The sequence below is a fragment of the Pseudorasbora parva genome, chromosome 3 (genome assembly GCF_024679245.1).
Source record: "Pseudorasbora parva isolate DD20220531a chromosome 3, ASM2467924v1, whole genome shotgun sequence".
Classification (NCBI taxonomy): domain Eukaryota; kingdom Metazoa; phylum Chordata; class Actinopteri; order Cypriniformes; family Gobionidae; genus Pseudorasbora; species Pseudorasbora parva.
This window is the reverse complement of record NC_090174.1, coordinates 45,885,724-45,907,418: the sequence shown is the minus strand read 5'-3', so window position 1 is coordinate 45,907,418 and position 21,695 is coordinate 45,885,724. Positions and strand designations below refer to the sequence as shown.

At 37.7% G+C, this 21,695-nt stretch overlaps 2 protein-coding genes across 4 annotated transcripts; both read left to right on the top strand.

The window, feature by feature from the left end:
• Positions 1–482: 482 nt before the first annotated feature.
• Positions 483–7,687, top strand: prps1a (phosphoribosyl pyrophosphate synthetase 1A). Of its 2 annotated transcripts, none has more exons than XM_067439157.1 (7): positions 483–786; positions 1,528–1,711; positions 1,980–2,078; positions 2,291–2,415; positions 5,179–5,352; positions 5,485–5,644; positions 6,427–7,687. In XM_067439157.1, the coding sequence occupies exons 1-7, from the start codon at positions 665–667 to the stop codon at positions 6,517–6,519; spliced, it is 957 nt and encodes a 318-aa protein (XP_067295258.1). In that variant the 5' UTR covers positions 483–664; the 3' UTR covers positions 6,520–7,687. The 2 variants fall into 2 exon arrangements, with proteins under 2 accessions (XP_067295258.1, XP_067295256.1); XM_067439155.1 differs by having other exon boundaries at positions 1,528–1,717.
• A 621-nt stretch (positions 7,688–8,308) lies between these two features.
• tbx5b (T-box transcription factor 5b) lies at positions 8,309–20,454 on the top strand. Of its 2 annotated transcripts, none has more exons than XM_067440232.1 (9): positions 8,309–8,659; positions 9,576–9,747; positions 10,359–10,453; positions 11,020–11,139; positions 11,517–11,664; positions 11,791–11,943; positions 12,032–12,123; positions 12,929–13,062; positions 18,512–20,454. In XM_067440232.1, the coding sequence occupies exons 2-9, from the start codon at positions 9,604–9,606 to the stop codon at positions 18,907–18,909; spliced, it is 1,284 nt and encodes a 427-aa protein (XP_067296333.1). In that variant the 5' UTR covers positions 8,309–8,659; positions 9,576–9,603; the 3' UTR covers positions 18,910–20,454. The 2 variants fall into 2 exon arrangements, with proteins under 2 accessions (XP_067296333.1, XP_067296334.1); XM_067440233.1 differs by lacking the exon at positions 8,309–8,659 and adding an exon at positions 8,701–9,121.
• The last annotated feature ends 1,241 nt before the right edge of the window (positions 20,455–21,695 follow it).

The following is a 21,695-nucleotide window of genomic DNA, read 5'->3' as shown; positions in this document are numbered from 1 at the left end:
AGTTCAAGGAGCACACTGCTGAAACTCTACCACAAGAGTGCGCTATTAACTATAACGTTTTTCCAATATCGCAATAAATCACAGAACTTAAAAAGTAGAACAGCAGCACTGGAAACTAATTTATAATGCATGTTCTATGAAGCATAATGAGGTCATTGCAAATGTTTGTTTATATCCCATCTGCATACCACATGAGAGTTTTAATAAGAGTCTGGTGATGACACAAGCCTTTTCTATTAGGTCTATCGATTTTTCCATCTATTAGCTGGTTTCTAACTGTATATAATTTGATTAGCTTTATATAATGCCGTCAGGCTATGTTATATCACGCTTAAACTGTAAACTGGGACATCATGAACGTGCGTTGCGCGTATCTGTCTAACTAACTGCCAGTCATCTAAGCCCCCGGAAACGTATCCAATCATATCGCAGATGCGTGCCACAGTTTATGGGTGTGTTTACCTTGAAGGGGCGGGGCTACACGAGAGCTCATAGTGCATTTGCTGCGCGGACAAACCCGAATCAGAGATAACCGGTACCAAGGCCTTCTGCACTCACTCTATTGAGGTTAACATTGATTCAAAAGAGATCATTTTAACTTACAGTGTTTTGTAAAAAACACTGTACAGCATCCGACATTATAGGCACCACGGATCAGCCCAAAATGCCAAATATAAAGATTTTCAGCGGCAGTTCGCATCCGGATCTGTCGCAGAAGATCGCGGACCGGTTGGGACTCGAGCTGGGGAAAGTGGTCACCAAAAAATTCAGCAATCAGGAAACCTGGTGAGTTATTTACAATGAGAATTGATACTGAAACTATGCTTTCCCAGAATGTTTTGGCTAGGGTAAACGAAATTGTAAACACATGGTAGCCATATGTTTTTTTTAGTTTGTAGTTTTTTAAATGGAAAATGCCGTCTGGCGCGATGCGCCTCAAACAGGCAACAGACTCGGTTACCCAGCATGCACCTGCATTAAGCATGTGACACAGGGGCCGCTAATGCTAATTTTAAACGTCCTGCCTAGCATCCTCTGCCACGTGAGGAGGCACACCGTTATTAAATGTGCCCTTTTTGAACTGCAGCCTAATTGTTATTATTAATAATTAATTTATTATCAGTAGTTGTAATACTACCACACAGACGTATTTAAACAAAATAAGCAGGTACACAACAAAGTATCTTGACATGATGATATCTTGACACATCATGTTGGCTCTGCTTTCTGTGTTTATATAATTGACATTAAGCTCAAGATGAGTGGAAGGCTTGTGACCCTAGAAGATAAAATGCGTCTCTCACACGTTATCTGCTCCTGACATGTGATAAATGTAGCCAGGTTCTTGGCGCAAAAGCTTCAATTTGCTTGTTTAATGGTTAACAGTCTGTTCCCCAAAGAAGACCATATTAAATATCAGCTCATATCAGATACCCCCCTTTAATCAGGCAGGCAAATATAGATTTATTGTGCACTATCTTTAGTGACTGAAACTCAGCCTTGTCTGTGTGTGGATTTTTTGTGCAGTGTCGAGATAGGAGAGAGTGTGCGTGGAGAAGATGTCTATATTGTGCAAAGCGGTTGTGGTGAAATAAATGACAATCTTATGGAGCTGTTGATCATGATCAATGCCTGTAAGATTGCCTCAGCGTCCAGAGTCACCGCGGTCATTCCTTGCTTCCCCTACGCTCGGCAGGACAAGAAGGACAAGGTGGGGGTGAGAGGAACAGCTTGCTTATTAACACGTACACACGGTTAACCATACATTAATCACATCACTGTTGGTGGATCCATGTGGGCTTCTTTCTGTAAGTCTTTCTTCTGTGATGTCAGTGTGTGCTTCTTGTTTTCTTCTTTTCTGGCCTCTTGGCAACTTACAAGGCATGTCTGGTTATGCTTGCTCTTCCCCTATAGTTAGTGGTCGTGATGATGACCGTTTATGAGTGTATGTTTTCGAGTGAGAATTTTTTTTCTGGTAGAGTCGGGCTCCAATCTCAGCCAAGCTGGTCGCCAACATGCTGTCTGTAGCCGGAGCAGACCACATCATAACTATGGACCTACATGCATCTCAAATTCAGGTACACACAGTGAAACGCCTTCCCTCCTTACACACACTCGAAATCAACCCTTATCTCTCATGAACAGAGATCAGTGACAGTCAGGCACACAGAAAACTGGGTGTGCATTACATTTCTACTGCTTTTTATAGTAGTAAGACTTCGTTTTTGCTAGAGGTATGATTCTAAGCCTGTGTGTTGTTATTTTTGTGTGTGTGTGTGTATATTGTTAGGGGTTCTTTGACATCCCAGTTGATAACTTGTATGCTGAGCCAGCAGTCCTCAAATGGATCAAAGAAAACATCAATGAATGGAAGAATTGCACCATTGTTTCTCCTGATGCCGGGGGAGCCAAGAGGTGTGTTTTCTCGTTCTACTCCTGTCTGTCTCTCAAAAACATTGGGTCTCGTTCAGTAACCCACGTGTACGCAAACATTATTGATACCTGCGTACAAAGGTTTTCACAAACAAATCATGATTCATCAGCTATCGTACTAAAGTATATATGACAGTTCGGTACTTACCTCGGTTTTGAAGTCATGGTTCGATACGGGTACAGCAGGGGAGAGAACTAAATATAAAATTTGTTTTTATTAAACAGTTGTTTACTGAACAAATTGTGTCTTTCCTTAAATAATTAAATAATAATTAAAAGTTTCTTAAAGATAATGCTGTAAACTATATAGGGAGCCCTTACTTGCACATTACTATAATTATTAAAGGTAAACAACAGAGCCCAAACTATTAGCCTAAATTCAGTTGCTATTTATTTTAGATATAATAATCAACTTAAATAACATTGTATGCAAACATGTAAACTTCACATAAGGCAGTTTTTACATTAATTTTATTATCCATTGTGTGGTTGAAATAATGTATAGCCTTCACAGTGAATACGACATCACTAGCAGGTTAAGTAGCATGTTATGAATATATAGGCTAATATAGTGCATATATTTAGTGAAAGAGTTTATTTCTCTAGTGAACTAACAGCTGTGGACACTGAATGACTAATGAGGTAAAGGCTGTGTGACATTTACAAGCTGTTTTATTGGCGTCTTTCCACCGATTAAAACACTGACTGAGTGATTTAGGGCTGCAACAACTAGTCTATATAATCGATAAAAAAATCATTGATATCGATTCTCATTATTGATTAGTCTGGTCTGCCCTCTGTGCACGGTAAGCTTCCACAAGTAATTTTTTACGGCCGATGGCTTCCACCAGTCGAGCCAAATTACAGCACTAAATAATGCATTTCTATGGACAAAATGTGTATCTAGAAATAGCTGAGGGAAAACGGGATTGAGCTGATGCAGGAAAGGTACATGATCCAAGTGTCCAAAACAGATATTTTAAGCTTCAAGCGAATGCATTAGCGTTTAACATACCCTGTCATGCTCTTTGACAGATGTGTATGCGTCTGCATCCTCAGTGCAAAAAGTTCAATTTACAGGATATCCACTGATCGATATAGAGAACAGATTATATCCTCATCTCTAAATGCTACTAATTCACACGACTATTTCCATTTAGCATGAAAGCTCGTCCTGACAGTCTATGTTCACTGAACGAGCGCTATGGATTTGAAGCAAAACTATGGTTAATTTGTGTATTATTTTTGTTTGTTTTATTTCATGTAAAACCATTTTTGTAATGGTAGAAATATTCACTATGTATATTTTCATAGCGCTCAGCTGATGGGCATTAAACAGAATTTGGAACAGTGTGTTTTGTCAATAAAATGAAAAATGGGCTTTTTATCAGATTTAATCAAAAAAATTATCGGCCAACTAACCGATTATTTAAATAATGGCAAGTACATAACAAGTATATGAAACTGTAGCCCCTATTACACAGAAAGGAGACATGAAAGGGAATCTAATTTATTACTTGGAAGCACGCGGACAGAAATCGGAGTCAAAATTATGTCAAAATGCCCATCTTGGCAAATGTACTTGTATACATAGTCAGTTAAGTTGTAAGTGAATGAAAATGAATACTTAAGATGCAAAAACCTCTAAGTCCATCTGACTTTTTTTTCATCTAAATTTAGCACTTTTATGTTTTCTTATCAGTGACATTTTTTTAAATAAGACATTTTAATAACTGACTAATAACCTTTTCATTACCATTTAAAGGGAAATTACTGAACACAGGAGCCTGATAAAAAACGCTAATTTAAAGTATTTATTTATATGGTCACTTTATTTTCTCATTTTGAGAGAGGAAAAAGTGACTTAATTTTTTCATGTTCGCTGAGTGACCAGAAGCTGTGTGGAAACACCATGTATGGAAATGGTTTGGGGTGTGTTTTACACAAATTGCTAACCTTGAGCGAGAGGTTGCGAATTTAGGATAATCCAAATTCATTAACATTCCAATGAGGTTAAGAACAAATTAGTGTCTTTATGCACGTGGTCTAAATTCGGACCGTTGAGTATAAATGTGAATAATTTACACAATCATTAGTGAATGAGACCCATTAATGTCTTTCCTTGTTTTCATGTCACCCTTGTCATTTATTTATTTTGAATGTATTTTGTCATCTTTTTGAGTATTGGATTGTAAATCATTTGATTTAAAGCAACATAACTCTTTCAGGTTGTTAAACCTGGAGAATTGTAGTTCATAATGTTTAATCAGGCTCTTGAAGACGATGGACATGAGTGTGTTTTACTCTTTTAGGTGTGGAGGGTAAGGAAATGTCAGTTTTTTTGTTTTTTTTTGGTGTGGTTTATGTGTGAGTGTGTGACTCCCTGCTAACAGTGGATGGCTTGGCCTAATCCTTTAGCTGTATATTATAGCGGTGGGCATTTTTTAAAATCAGTTTGAAGCCTTTTAAAGCTTGGCTAATTTAATCATGCTGATTACATCATGTGATTTGTTTCTGGAGAAATTGACTGACTGCAGCGCCCCCTTTAGTAACAATTTAAAGCACTCAAGTGAGTGAGTGAGCTTACACATACTGTGACTGGAGTTTGTACTTGTTTTTAATGTAACTTTTGGGCATGTGACCTATCTGTGATGTCTATATGCAGCACTTCTGAGAAGTCTGAATGCATCCAGTTGCCACTGTTTTACAGAATGTTACCTAAGAATTGTGTGTCCGTTTTATCAGAGTGACATCCATCGCAGACCGACTGAACGTGGACTTTGCCCTAATCCATAAGGAGCGGAAGAAGGCCAATGAGGTGGATCGTATGGTGCTGGTTGGGGATGTGAAGGACCGAGTGGCAATTTTAGTAGATGACATGGCAGACACATGTGGGACAGTATGTCACGCGGCTGACAAGTGAGGACTCGCATGATGCACGATCACTTTCATGCTCAAACACATGCTTAGTTATGATTCTCCTGGTAATCTGTCATGCCTCCATACAGGCCTGTCTGTGTTTTAACTGCATGTGTGCGTCTCTGTCCTCAGACTGGTGTCTGCAGGAGCCACTAAAGTCTACGCTATCTTGACTCATGGTATCTTCTCTGGGCCTGCCATTTCTCGGATTAACAATGCCAACTTTGAGGCCGTCGTGGTCACCAACACAATTCCACAGGAGGACAAAATCAAACACTGCAACAAGATTCAGGCACAGACATTTATCATATCTAAAAAAGCTGTTATGGTTAGGGCTGGGTAATAATTTCCAAATATCACGAGTGGAAATTACAATCACAATCAATCTTGTTTTTTTTAAAGATCTTTTTTCATCTTTGTTTTTAGTATTTATTTATTTTATTTTTTTAAATAATAATAACAAAAATTATCAAGTCACAGAGTTATGTAATATACACTACATAATCATATGATTATGCAATAATTGTATTATATGCATTTCACAGTCAGAATCAAATCTCAAGCTTGTGAATGTGAAATCATTGCTTATATGCAAATTTTTTAATGAATGTTTAAAAGTTAGCCAAGGCTAGATTTTTACTTGATTAAAATTACTGTAAATACAGGAATATTGTGAAATATTACAATTTTCAGCATCACTATGCCAATCTTCAGTGTCACATGATCCTTTAGAAATTATTTTAATATGCCTATTTGGTGCTTGGGATTTAAAAAAAAAAAAAAATGTATTTCTTTTTTTTTTTATTCTATAGATGAATGCTTATTACTATATATTAAAGTTGTATGCTTAATATTTAATATAAATGCATAGTATAAACGCTTAATATTTTTTGTGAAAACAAGATTTTGAGCTATTTAATACATCCTTGCTAAAAAAAATTAAACAGTAGTGTAATCTGGTATTAACTTCTGTAATATTATATCTAGTTTGGTTGTTTTATAGAGTTGTTTTTGTCCTTCTTCTTCTTCACTCTGAGCATTATGACCAACTTTTTTTTTTCTCTTCCTCTCCAGGTGATCGACATTTCTATGATCCTGGCTGAAGCGATTAGGCGAACGCATAATGGAGAATCGGTTTCCTACTTGTTCAGTCATGTCCCCTTATAACGGGCACATACATGCATAACATCATCTCTTCACACATCATCACAGTGTACAGACTCACATGATGAAAAACCATTGGTGGGTCTGTTGCACATAAGAGTCTCACGCATCGTTTAAGACATATCCTGGTCGGTGAATGAAAAGAATGAAAGCCTTCCCCCTTTTGCTGCATGTGCTGACTCACCTTTTTCCCCCCAAGAGCATTGCGATATGTAATAATTCAATACTCCTATCTTCTTGATTTCCATCTACTCTCCACTCAGCAAATGTCACCCGTCCCACTGTTATGTAAATGTTACTTGCATGTTAGTCTGTCTGTTATTTCCTTAGAAACAATTTAAAACCAACAATTATACAAAAAAAACAGCTTATAATGGAAAATATCCTGTAAAACTGGATTTTTTTGTTTTTTTATTTTAAATCTGAAAAATGTATTACTGGTATGTAACTTAAAGGTACGATGGATGTTTGAGTTTTCTAACATCTTAGTTTTGTTGTAGAATCTAATTACTAACATGTGGCAAGATTGGAAAATATTAAAGATGGGTTAAACCCCTTTAGATTGCCATTGTTATGGCAGCTGGATTTTTTTCACTTTTGTTTATCTTCTCAGGTTTTAGTTTTATGGTGGGGGGTTTTTTTTCAGTTTTTTTTTTTTTTTTTTTTTTACATTTTCAAGGTGTTTTGACAGGGCGAAGGCCAAGATCTGAGTGGACAAATTAGGTCATTTTTTAAAAATAAAGTACAAATAGTTGTGTTAAAATGTTTTCTTTTATGTTTATTCATGTTTACAGTTAGGCAGCATTATTGTCTGCTTGAGCGCAGATCTGTGAAGTGCCCTTCAGATTAGACTGAAAACATTACTAAGTGGCTACTGTGGAATTGGCCTGAACAATCAGCTCACTGAACCATATTTTTGTTGTTTCTTGCTTATTTCTGTGTGGGTCAGTGTGTTTGTCCTTGAAGTAGGTTTCTTTTTTCCCATGCTACTTAAGCGAGATCTGCGATAATACACCTAACTATCCTACAGCTTACACTGGAGCAGTATGTATGTGAGATGGCAGAGCTTGATTTGATGGGTTTATGCCGTTTGCCTTAATGAAGGAAAAAAATACTGACGACTGTATTGTCTGAATACAGAATAAGTAAAGCATTTCATGTATAAACTCTACACCTGCTTGTTTTTCATTTTTATGTAACTTCATTAATGCCTTTTCACCTTTTTATGGTTTCACCAACATAAATATTTAATTGGATATTAAGGCGTCACTTCCGTTGGCTACATGGCGCTCTAAAAGCAGTGCACATTACATGTAGACCTTATTAAACAGAAGTAGACTATAATACAAGCGCAGTATGTGTCAACTGATATTGTTAATGTTTTGAATATTTTCCCTATATGAATCATGGCCTGCATTAATTTATTTTCAATAAAAAATAGAAAGCTTTTGAGATCTGGTTTAGAGACCCTAACTGTCTATACGTCCATTCTGGCTGGCAGCCCACAACAACCAATGAGATATAAGTTCACTCATCTGTCACTGAGCAGAAACAACATTGAAAATAATAGTCCTTATTTAAATAATTGTGCGGAAAACAGATTTGCCAAAATATCTTGTTTGTCGAAGTCACATTAAACAGGGCTTTATCCAAATACCGACGACGAGTCACGAGCGCGGCGTCAAACTCGCGCTCTCCGTGATGTCCTGACTTTATCTCGTCACACGACTGCGTGCGGGATTACCGTCTTATCTTAACGAGAACTGTTCCCACGGATCAGTAGTCCAAGCTATTCTGTTATCATCCACTTGTCTTATTTATAGAAACCTGTTTTGGTGTGGACGAGTGACAGAGAACGCGCGTGCTTGGACACATATCGCGTAGCCTACATTAAACGGATCAAATAATATTTATCAGTTTATGAGTTATCAGTGAGGGAATTTTGTTTTCTATCACCAGCAAAACAAAAAAATACGTACTCGAACAGAGAAAGAGGACAGAGCCATCGCCTAGTTACCTCCTTTCGACCTCCTCAACTTTTAACCCCGCAGCGCGCAGCCGTAGCGCGCAGTGATGTTGACTGACAAGCGCCTATTTTTTACCTCACAGTTTGCAGCCTAAGCATAAATTCTGCACCATAAATGTGAGTACAGTGAATTTCTTTTCTTACGCTACTGGGGCTTGTTCTTCCATTTTTATTTTTTATTTGGGAAGCACAGGACAAGATAGCTCGCCTATGGAGGAAAAGAGGAGTTCGCGAAATATGGGGTTTATTGTACATTTTGTCGCCGTGTGTGTATTTGGACGTGGCGTGTCATGAGTGTGTGAATGAAAAAGGTGTGACGACATAGGAGGCATGCAAGCTAATGGGAGAGAGAATGGATGGACTGAGAAAAGAGAGACACGGCAGAAAGGACAGAGCAAGGTGTCTGAGAGAGAGCAGAATCGAAATTAAAACGTTCTAAACGCTTTTGCTAATATTCTTATTTGTTTTCAAGTAGATAAAAATATATGCCTATTGGAGAAACTTCATAACAAATCAGTGGAGACGAATTTGAAATGTTTCGGAATTAATTCAGCAACGAAAAGCTCTTTAAAAAATGAGGTAAGAGACATCAAAAATCCGAGTAGGCTATGCCTATATGCGAGGAAAATACAGGTTACAGAGAAAATAAATGTTGGCCTTTTTTAGTATTTGGATTCTGTAGCAATAAATAAATATTTTCTACATAGCAGCCTGCAAATTGCGATTTTCCAACAGTCCATATAGACTATTTATATAGGTATTATTAATAAACGTTTTGCATTTTCAGCCAAAAACCTTCACTATTATTCTGTCCTAAATCTTCTCAATCGAACGCAAAAAAGCGGAAAACGCGAAACTTTTTTATCAAGGCAAAATTATTTCTATCTTCTAACATTTAACAGGAATTTAAAGATATCAGCCGTTTGTGCGCATTTTCAGAGAACATTGTTCTTTGTGTGTTTGATTATTGGTATAAAATCTGGAGATCACCTGCTGAAAACATTCTACCATTTTGCTTTGCGCATCTTTTAAGTTCACCGTAGTTAAACTCAAACGTGGATATGGCGGATTTGGAGTTCGGATCTCTACAGTCGTGTTCTGGCGGCGATTCACCAGCGATGGAATTCAAGAACGATAAAGATTCCGGACATCACGGGCGGAGCAAAACCGGGTCGCCGCCACTGCAAACTCAACTCACCCAACAGGTCAGCCATGACTGTCTGTGCACGTGCAGAATGTAATTTAAAAATTCTGCTGTAAGATTTTGCTTTGTTTTTTTTGTACATTTTGTGATTATTATTATTATTGGTGGTGTTGTTATTTATTTTAAGTGGGAATTGTTTAGTGTTCGTATATATTCAGATAAAGATAAAGTATATAAAAAGGAATAAATAACAGCCTACAAAACAAACAGACATTTTTGTAGCATCACATTAATTTATACATGAGTGCATTAGGCCTATACGTGTATGTAGACTACGTATAGGCTACGTGTATTTAGGTCGTCTGTTGTTATGGCTGTCTTCGAAATGTAGCCTACACGCATTGTTTTTTTTTTTTTCTTTCTTTGTTTTTTCAAATTTGATATTATTATTATTAACTCGACTATTTTAACATTTTTCATATATAAGCTATACAGGGAACGCATTTTTATTTATTTATTTATTTAATTATTATTATTATTATTATTATTATTATTATTATTTTTATTATAATATGTTTGTTATATTTGTCAACTTTAGACAGAAAAAATTACAATTTCAAAAGCAGCTTTAATTTCCATTTTCCCCTTCTTTTCGCCGTTCCTCGAGTGCAGGGTATGGAGGGAATTAAAGTTTATTTGCACGAGAGAGATCTTTGGGCGAAATTTCATGATGTCTCTACAGAGATGATCATCACCAAAGCTGGCCGGTGAGTGACTTTTTTCTTTCTTGGTTCTGTCATAGATCGAAAATATTTTTTTGCCTTGTAATATTGAATAGGCCTATTATCAGCTCACTCTGTGTGAAAAAAATGTTTTGGGCAGAAGCAAAGAACCCTTGGAGGACACGAGACAGAAACAGGGCAAACTCTGACATCATTTTAAAAAATGCTGCAGATACCAGAAAATATTTGGTTTGATTTATTTCCAAATGAATCCAATCCCTTTTTAATTAGAGTGGGTCACAATTTGAACAAAATATAAATTGATTACAAAATGATATCTCTATAATAGTTTCAGGGTCTTTAGCTGTTTAAATTGTTGTTTTAGGCTATTTTGAAGAATAAAAAAGCTCTTTACATGCAATGAATTCATTGATCAGGAACATGTTCCAGTGCACAGAGACAAACAAGACAATACAATCCATTGTATTATTATTATTATTATTATTATTGTTGTTGTTGTTGTTGTTGTTGTAGCCTATATGTAGGCCTATGTATTTTTATTATTATTATTTGTTGTTTGCTCTCTTTAATGCATCATTAATCTTTTACAGACGAATGTTTCCCAGCTACAAAGTGAAGGTAACAGGCCTAAATCCCAAAGCAAAATATATCTTATTGATGGACATTATTTCAGCTGACGAGCATCGGTATAAATTTGCAGATAACAGATGGTAAGAACTGTAGTGAAATTAATAAATTATAATGTATGTTAAATGTAATATTAATGTTCATAATTTAATAGTTTAATTATTGTATGAAAGGCTACTGAGCTGAATGAAAAAGAGAGATGTAGCTAAATCAATGTGTGGAGGAATGCAAAGAGAAAGAGATACATAATAAATAATAATGAATAGAAAGGGTTGTTGTGAAATGATATATGAATTATGTAATTATGAGCCTTGGTTAGGTTATGTTGTTTAGTGAGTGGAGGATCCAAACAGAAAAACTGTGAAGCTCATTTTCTGAACTTTTATCTTAGAATTGTGGAGCAGACAGAAAGTCCTTATCTGCTTTAAAGTTGACTAACCCACTCCTATCTGCTCTGCAGGTCCATCAGTGGTAAAGCTGAGCCGGCGATTCCAGGCAGGCTGTATGTGCACCCAGACTCACCGGCTTCAGGAGCTCACTGGATGAGACAACTCGTCTCTTTCCAGAAGCTTAAACTCACCAACAACCACCTGGACCCTTTCGGACATGTCAGTAATGATGTCAATGAGACTGAATGGGTTATTTAATTTTGTGATGAGCGTGATTAAACTCCCCACAGGTTTCCACCTCAGTTTCATTGAACTGGACACGTCTCTTCCTGTTGTCTGCTGCAGATCATTTTAAATTCCATGCATAAATACCAACCTCGCTTGCACATCGTGAAGGCAGACGAGAGGAACAGTTTTGGCTCCAGCAACACAAGTTTCTGCACACACTCCTTTCCTGAGACGACTTTCATCGCTGTAACTTCCTACCAGAATCACACAGTAAGCAGCAGGACCCCTATGATCATAAATAAATGGATAGATTTGCAGACAGCAGCAGTGCTCATCTTTAATCCTCTTTTGTTTTTAGATCACTCAGATGAAGATTGAGAATAATCCATTTGCTAAAGGTTTCCGTGGAAATGACGATATCGAATTGCATCGCATGTCCCGCACGCCAAGGTGGAGCGCACATATTTTAAACATATAAATACATATGCATGTCCACACGCAAACATATTTTCCTTTAGTAGATCATAACTTCACCATAACAGTTTGTGTATGTGAGTTATGATGAATCACTAATGTACTGTTTTTTTTTTTCAGTCTTTATTTTTGTATGTTGTATGTGCCTGCATGTCATCGTGTGTTGTCGTGTGTTGCCTCTCGTGGCCACTAATGTTGTTGTTTTAGATACACAGAGAATATGTTGTACTTTAACTAGCAGGGTTTGGGAACAAAAGTCAAAGCCTTGTGTTGCATGTTGACAGTATTGAATGTGACACACAAGAGAGGGATATTTATAGTGTAACAATATTAAGAGCAGAGCGGCACAACACACTGTCACACAGAGAGGTCACTGAAGGGCTAATGTGTGTGTGTCTGAATAAATGCATTTTTGAGAGAGAGGGAGAGAAAACAGAGAGAAAGACAAATGAGTCAGATTAGAAAGGGGGTATAGAGAAGATTTTTAGCTACTGTAATTGTCTCTTAGCTTAGCAATTTAATTAGAAACGATCAGTACTGTGCAAATGATATCCCTTACCCTCGCCGCTCCAGTGTGCCAATGCAAATCATCAGACTGCTCTCTCTCTTTTAACACCCTGATCTATCAACCCTAGTGCCAGTATTTTGTGACTCCTCCCCTAAAAGTACCATGATTCACTTGGATTCTGCAGTTTCCCGAATATAGCTTTTGAGGTTTTCTCTAAACATAATTTTCTCAAATTTTGTCTGTGTCTGATGCCTATTTTGCCCTTTTTCACAGTAAGGAGTATCCACTTGTACCACGTACTACTGCAAGGCAGCGTGTTGCTCCACCGTCTCCTGACTGTCTCTCTCGGACTGAGTACACTGTGACACAAAAGCCCAGTCCAGGCTACACCTGCTCCGATACTTCAGGTACATAGTGCAAAACAAAGAAGCTGAATTTTTGTGTAATAATATGATATATCCTGAATGTAAGTTTTATTTACTCAAATGTAGTTTTGATATAGTTGCTCCAAGGTTTGTGGCATTTAAAAATGAGAATAAATCATTTATAAGTCATTATTAGATTTTCTAGATTTTTATATTTATTATGTGTACTTTTTTGACCATTCTTGCTTTGGAATTATTAAAAAATTTTATCGCAAAAAAATGCTCAGATATCATCTTGTTAAATGTCGTTGTGGACGTCTCATGTAAAATGTCTCAAAAAAGTCACCTTTTTATAAGCGCTTTATCAAAGCAGCTTTAAACAGGAAAATGATTCAGTAATGCAAACAAAATTCAATCCTTCTGTAAATCAGCTCTAAAAAGACAATAGTAAACTCATCATCCAGGTCATAAATTAAAAAATACAAATATTTTAAACAAAAGAATCCACATTTATTAGGGGCCAAGCACCGAAGGTGCGGAGGCACCTATTGAAATCGTTAGTGTTCCTATTATTATTATTCTGCTTCTTCTTCTTCTTCTTCTTCTTCTTCTTCTTCTTCTTCTTCCGCCATAGGAGTCTCTGGCAGCCCATAGAACCGTATGGTAAAAAGTTGTGAAATTTGGCACACTCATAGAGGCCAGTCTGAGCTGTCACTATAGCAAATTTGGTGCCTCTAACTCAATCCCTCTAGCGCCACCACCTGTCCAAAGTTTCACTCATATTTATGCTTATAACTTTTGACCCCTAAGGGCTAGAAACAAAATTCTTTTTTCATCGGATTCCTTGGCTCAAGCCGATTCGATTTCACCCTATGATGTCATTTTCCGGTATGCAAATTTTCCCGCCATTTTGAATTTTCTGAAAAACCTACTTTTTCGAACTCCTCCTAGGCCGTTGCTCCGATTTTCACGAAAATTGAAACAGATCATCTTCAGAGCATGTTGACAAAAAGTTATGGAATTCAAGTTGATTCGTCCAATCGTTTTCAATAAACGCACAAACAAATTTTACGTGGAGGTTGCAAAAACACACTAAAGGCTATATCTCCGCAACGCTTTATCGTATTCAAACCAACCTTGGTACATGTCATCACAAGCATGACTTGAAGCAACATGCAGCGTTTCGGCGCAGCGCCACCTACCTGTCCGGAGATACGAAAAATGCCTATTTTGGCTTATAACTTCTGAACCGTTTATCCAAAAATCATAAAATTGGTCTCATTAGATTCAGGGCGTCATGCCGAGTCGACTGATATCCAATTTTACCATGTCGGCCATTTTGGATGTCGGCCATTTTGAATTATGTGCAAAAATGCTGTATTTTATGAACGCATGAACAGATTGTTATGAAACTTGGTATGGGTCATCACCACGATGCCCTGAAGTAGCCTGAGAAGTTTCGAAACAGCGCCACCTAGTGGAGAATTTTTTTTTTGAAACGCTTATAACTTTGGGTGTGGTTGACAAATTTTGATGGGAGTGTGTTTTTTGGTCTCCTGAATCCTTGCCGACTCCAACGATACCAGATTTGCCAGGTTTCGGCATATGGTTTGCGCAGAGTTGTAATTTAGTGCTTAAAAAACATTTGCTGATATCTTCGAAACCGCTAGTCCGATCGAGACGAAACCAGCCTCAGAAGTTCGGAAACATAGGTCGATAGCTATACGCTAATGCCCAAATCTCAAAATATTGATAGTAAGGGGTAGTAAAATCCAATCAAAGTCAGGTGTCAGTCATTTTTTACGTGTTTTTTCATATAAATGTCTATAACTCCAAAACAAAATGAAATATTTTCACCAAACTTGACACACATATGTATGGGCTCACTACGAGGACACATAAAAAAATTGGTGGGATTGTGCCTCTTGGTGGCGCTATAATAAAACAAAACATGAAATTCCCATTGACTTCAATGCAGTATTACGGTTTAAAATGCTAATGCTATAATTTAAGAATGCACTAGTGTATCATTACAAAACTCGGTATGTGTCTTCCGCTCTATGTCCCGAAGATATTCAAAAAGTTTCGGGGCAGCGCCACCTTGTGGTCAAAAGTTGTAATAAAATGTACAAAAATGCTAATAACTTTTGATTAAATTAGCCTATTGTAATGAGACTGGTCATAATACATTCATTGGCTCATGCCGAGAAGATAGATACCAATTTTGCCATATTTTGCAAACATATCTGTGCTCCATCTTGTTATTTGTTAAAAATCTACTTTTTCAAACTCATCCTAGACCGTTTGTCCGATTTTCACCAAAATTGATCCGTATCGTCTTCAGACCATGCTGACAAATACTTATGGATTTCGGATTGATAGACAAAACAGTTTTCATATACCACTGCAACAGAGTTGAGCCATGATGCAAAAATTACTCTTGAGGCTGTATCTCTGCAATGCTTTGACATATTGACACCAAACTTTGCATGTGTCATTGTCATCTCAATCTGACTAAACCACATCAGTTTCGTAACAGTGACACCTATTGGTCGAAAGTGATAAACCATTAAACCATTATTATTGACTGTATTTAAAATTTGACTGCTATTTTGCCTAAAATCAACTTAATAGGTCCTTAATGGCTCATTGTTGCAGTTGGCTTGAGACTTCCAGCCATGCTGGCATGTCTTGTCTTCTTCTTTGCGCTTGGCCCCGATAATGGCTGCTTGCAGCTATTTAGGGGCCAAGCACCGAAGGTGCGGAGGCACCTATTGAAATCGTTAGTGTTCCTATTATTAGGGGCCAAGCACCGAAGGTGCGGAGGCACCTATTGAAATTGTTAGTGTTCCTATTATTAGGGGCCAAGCACCGAAGGTGCGGAGGCACCTATTGAAATCGTTAGTGTTCCTATTATTAGGGGCCAAGCACCGAAGGTGCGGAGGCACCTATTGAAATCGTTAGTGTTCCTATTATTAGGGGCCAAGCACCGAAGGTGCGGAGGCACCTATTGAAATCGTTAGTGTTCCTATTATTATTATTCTGCTTCTTCTTCTTCTTTTTCTTCCGCCATAGGAGTCTCTGGCAGCCCATAGAACCGTATGGTAAAAAGTTGTGAAATTTGGCACACTCATAGAGGCCAGTCTGAGCTGTCACTATAGCAAATTTGGTGCCTCTAACTCAATCCCTCTAGCGCCACCACCTGTCCAAAGTTTCACTCATATTTATGCTTATAACTTTTGACCCCTAAGGGCTAGAAACAAAATTCTTTTTTCATCGGATTCCTTGGCTCAAGCCGATTCGATTTCACCCTATGATGTCATTTTCCGGTATGCAAATTTTCCCGCCATTTTGAATTTTCTGAAAAACCTACTTTTTCGAACTCCTCCTAGGCCGTTGCTCCGATTTTCACGAAAATTGAAACAGATCATCTTCAGAGCATGTTGACAAAAAGTTATGGAATTCAAGTTGATTCGTCCAATCGTTTTCAATAAACGCACAAACAAATTTTACGTGGAGGTTGCAAAAACACACTAAAGGCTATATCTCCACAACGCTTTATCGTATTCAAACCAAACTTGGTACATGTCATCACAAGCATGACCTGAAGCAACATGCAGCGTTTCGGCGCAGCGCCACCTACTGGTCCGGAGATACGAAAAATGCATATTTTGGCTTATAACTTCTGAACCGTTTATCCAAAAATCATAAAATTGGTCTCATTAGATTCAGGGCGTCATGCCGAGTCGACTGATATCCAATTTTACCATGTCGGCCATTTTGGATGTCGGCCATTTTGAATTATGTGCAAAAATGCTGTATTTTATGAACGCATGAACGGATTGTTACGAAACTTGGTATGGGTCATCACCACGATGCCCTGAAGTAGCCTGAGAAGTTTCGAAACAGCGCCACCTAGTGGAGAATTTTTTTTTTCAAACGCTTATAACTTTGGGTGTGGTTGACATATTTTGATGGGAGTGTGTTTTTTGGTCTCCTGAATCCTTGCCGACTCCAACGATACCAGACTTGCCAGGTTTCGGCATATGGTTTGCGCAGAGTTGTAATTTAGTGCTTAAAAAACATTTGCTGATATCTTCGAAACCGCTAGTCCGATCGAGACGAAACCAGCCTCAGAAGTTCGGAAACATAGGTCGATAGCTATACGCTAATGCCCAAATCTCAAAATATTGATAGTAAGGGGTAGTAAAATCCAATCAAAGTCAGGTGTCAGTCCTTTTTTACGTGTTTTTTCATATAAATGTCTATAACTCCAAAACAAAATGAGATATTTTCACCAAACTTGACACACATATGTATGGGCTCACTATGAGGACACATAAAAAAATTGGTGGGATTGTGCCTCTTGGTGGCGCTATAATAAAACAAAACATGAAATTCCCATTGACTTCAATGCAGTATTATGGTTTAAAATGCTAATGCTATAATTTAAGAATGCATTAGCGTATCGTTACAAAACTCGGTATGTGTCTTCCGCTCCATGTCCTGAAGATACTCAAAAAGTTTCGGGGTAGCGCCACCTTGTGGTCAAAAGTTGTAATAAAATGTACAGAAATGCGAATAACTTTTGATTAAATTAACCCATTGTAATGAAACTGGTCATAATACAGTCAATGGCTCATGCCGAGAACATGGATACCAATTGTGCCATATTTTGCAAACCTATCTGTCCTCCGTCTTGTTATTTGTTAAAAACCTACTTTTTCAAACTCATCCTAGACCGTTTGTCCAATTTTCACCAAAATTGATCCGTATCGTCTTCAGACCATGCTGACAAATACTTATGGATTTCGGATTGATAGACAAAACAGTTTTCATATACCACTGCAACAGAGTTGAGCCATGATGCAAAAATTACTCTTGAGGCTGTATCTCTGCAATGCTTTGACATATTGACACCAAACTTTGCATGTGTCATTGTCATCTCAATCTGACTAAACCACATCAGTTTCGTAACAGTGACACCTATTGGTCGAAAGTGATAAACCATTAAACCATTATTATTGACTGTATTTAAAATTTGACTGCTATTTTGCCTAAAATCAACTTAATAGGTCCTTAATGGCTCATTGTTGCAGTTGGCTTGAGACTTCCAGCCATGCTGGCATGTCTTGTCTTCTTCTTTGCGCTTGGCCCCGATAATGGCTGCTTGCAGCTATATTTTATTATTAATTTTACTTACAGTCTAAATTGGGCTCCTAAATGTTTTATTTTAGGAGCCAGCATCTTCCTTGTCATTTTTGTTGTCTAGACGGTGTTCTGTATGCAGCAGAGAGCACTCTGTAAACTTTTTGACATCCTGGATGCATGTTATTATTAATTCAAAAGGTCTGTAGCAGGCTTCTGAGCAAGCAGCAACTATGTAAACCCAAAAAAGTGAGCAACTCTTTTAAAGCAGAAATGCAAATTTCAGCTCTTGTTTGCCTTGTCTTTACTGGAATGATTGAATCCAGGTTTATTTTCTCTGCAGGTGACCACACCCTCACTGAAACCCCTCCGACTCATGACCCCACCTACCACCTCTTCACATGCCAGCTCTCCCCGGACGCGGCCCCTGTGAACAATGCCCCCTGCAGTATGGACATCCCACAGCACCAGCCTTGCATGTACGGAAGCTCTCAGGCAGGCATGGAGGACCTCAGGTGGGCATCTTATACAGACAGCACAACGTACCAAGGTTTTTCTTATGCTAAAGAAATGGGTGGTACTTTTGGTCCCACCAATGACCTCTCTCAGGAACTGTATCCGCAATACACCTGTGAGGTGGGTGTCCAGTCACACTGCATGATGACTGATCTCTCGCTTTATGCTTGCAGCCGATCATTCAGCCAAAACCAACAACCAAATAGCTGGTGTGGGGGCAGCTGAGCAAGTGTGTATGATGGTGTGGGGCAGCTGAGCAAGTGTGTATGATAGCGTGTGTGTGTGTGTGTGTGTGTGTGTGTGTGTGTGTGTGTGTGTGTGTGTGTGTGTGTGTGTGTGTGTGTGTGTGTGTGTGTGTGTGTGTAAGAGGGAAAAAGAGTCTGTGAATAATTGTGATAACCTACTCATAATTCATCCTGAAATCACACATTTGCGTCTGTTGTGCTCCACAGTTTCTATATTGTTGTGATTGGTAATTTGATTGTACAATTGGTCAATTTTTTGTTCTGCTATATCATCAAAATAAATGATAACAATCAAATTGTTACGTATATCATATGCAGTGTAGTAGCAAGCAGTTATTTAATGTATTAATATAAATATTTATATATATTTTATATATAGTTTTATAATATTTCATAATTTATCATGATTTTGTCATTTGCTTAATATATACAAACAAAGTATTTTGTTCACATTCACTGTGGAGCAAGTGGAAACTAATGGGATTTCAGTATAAAACGTTGAGACTTTTTAACTTAAAACTGAAAAAAAAGAAGAAAAAAAAAGAAAATGTAATGTCCTCTTATCCCGAAGACAGTGATGGACGTTTGCATGTCCCTCGCATCTTCAGTGTGTGTGTGTGTGTGTGAGAGAGAGAGATTTTGTGTACCTTGTATCTCATCAAATACCTTATCTGGTAAAGATGTGTCAATCTCTGTTACGATTACTGAACATTTTTTCATCAAGATAACACCAAGAAAAAAAAAATTTAAGTTGTTGGATTGTTTCCCTGTGGCCAGTATTTGTAAAGATTTAGAGAGAATCCTCTCTTTTACTATTTCACTTAGGAAATACTGATCTACAAACACTAACAAACCCAAATGCAAAAGACTAATCCTAATATCCACTTGAAAACGTACATGCGCTAGCTTCAGATGTGGGTCCTTTATTTTGTTTATTCTTAATCTATAATGAAGAGAAAAGGGAATGCTGGGTACTGCACGTGTCACAGTCCGTTAAGGGAGCAGTGATGTTACCAATCCTGTCATGGCCGAAGGCAAGAGAGAGAGAGAGAGAGAGAGAGAGAGAGAGAGAGAGAGAGAGAGAGAGAGAGAGAGAGAGAGAGAGAGAGAGAGAGAGAGAGAGAGAGAGAGAGAGAGAGAGAGAGAGAGAGAGAGAGAGAGAGAGAGAGAGAGAGAGAGAGAGAGAGAGAGAGAGAGAGAGAGAGAGAGAGAGACAGGAGGAGGGGCATCAGCTGGACATTTATTTATAGACACACCATGCAATAAGAATTTCATAAGTGAAATATGGTCATTTTAAATAAAGTTTTTAATGTTGTGAAATTCATGTTCTAATTATTCATAATGATGGACTATTTAAGGATTTTGAGTTCACGATTTTTGTTTGCTGATATTTATTTGTAAAGCATTTTTTAAATTTATTGCGCAGTTTGCTGTACCCTGACAAATGTAGAGTTTTTTGTGTTTTGTGAAGGTGTTTTCTGAAACTTGTTTGAATATGAGGTTGAAATAAAATGGAAATCCACAACCAAGTCTTTTGTGTTTAATCTAGAACCTACATCTTGATATGAAGAATACTTTATTCATAGTTTTTGTATGTTTGCATGCATGAATGTATGTCAGTAGTAGTAGTGTGTGTGTGTGTGTATGTGTGGTCCTGGTAAACCCTACATTATGAGGTAAAAAATGTCCCTGTCCCGTGTGAGGACATGAAGGGGAACACATATTTTTGAATAGCTCTCTGACCAGCTATATTTAATTAACACTATATTACTATATTTAATTAAGGCCCAGAAAGATTGGTAATCATTAAAATTGTTCATGTGACTCAGCCAGTGGTTCAACCTTAATTTTATGAATACTTTTTGTGCACAAAAACAATCAAAAATAACTATTTTATTCAACAATTTCTTCTAGCCTGTGTCAGACTCGTACGCTGTTGATGTAGTGAAGAGTAATGAATGAAAATTTTAAATTTTTGGGTGAACTAACCCTTTTAGTTCACAGAATATGAGAATAAGAACTCTGAATAATATGCCTATATCATTCAATTCCCCAGTCTCATCTCAACAGAACTGTTTTGGGTGGCAGATGGAAATCTGAACCCAAATCAAGTCTTTGAAAAGCCTCTGACCCTGACTGGATTTCCCGGCCCAGCTAAGCACTTATTTACTGCTAATTAAGTGATCCAAGCTCATTTTCTCATTCCTAATGGCATCATCCAGCCCATCCAGGAAACACGCCGCTGCCCCCAGTACACTCTGGCACAGGCGCATGGTCCAATAAGGGCCCTTTTACCTCCCTGACATTAGCTTGTAATGCTATTAACCCGTTCATCGTTAAGATGCCCACTTAAGCAAAATGCGAAAGCGAAAGCTACCCACTTAACCAAATTTATTGCGGAGTGGGAAGAGATCGAAAAGCGTACATCTTAATGTTAATGTAGAGTTGTTAGGAGTGCAGCTCACCACTAATCTATGTATTCATAATTGCGTCTTCTTGTTCCTCTTTTCCAGCTTTGACCTGGAGAATCTCTATCAGTTTATTGTGACCCAACTATGCCTATAGAGTTCGGATTTAAACAGTGGCTGACATTCATTTCATCTGTGTTTTTGATGAAATGTATTTCCAACATTGTTTAAATATTTATTTTTAGCTTTTATTCCGCAAGGATGAATTAAATTGATCAAAAGTGTAAAGAATGCTTTAAAATATTTTTCTTTTAAATAAATGCTCCCCCCACCCCTCTGAACTTTCTAATCATCATCA

Excerpts from the sequence above, each read along its gene's own strand:
- prps1a (XM_067439155.1), top strand. The coding sequence starts at position 665 with ATGCCAAATATAAAGATTTTCAGCGGCAGTTCGCATCCGGATCTGTCG. Across the intron at positions 787-1,527 it reads TTCAGCAATCAGGAAACCTG|TGTCGAGATAGGAGAGAGTG; the intron begins GTGAGTTATTTA and ends TTTTTTGTGCAG. Across the intron at positions 5,353-5,484 it reads GTATGTCACGCGGCTGACAA|ACTGGTGTCTGCAGGAGCCA; the intron begins GTGAGGACTCGC and ends CTCTGTCCTCAG.
- tbx5b (XM_067440232.1), top strand. The coding sequence starts at position 9,604 with ATGGCGGATTTGGAGTTCGGATCTCTACAGTCGTGTTCTGGCGGCGAT. Across the intron at positions 10,454-11,019 it reads ATCATCACCAAAGCTGGCCG|ACGAATGTTTCCCAGCTACA; the intron begins GTGAGTGACTTT and ends AATCTTTTACAG. Across the intron at positions 11,944-12,031 it reads CTTCCTACCAGAATCACACA|ATCACTCAGATGAAGATTGA; the intron begins GTAAGCAGCAGG and ends TTTTGTTTTTAG.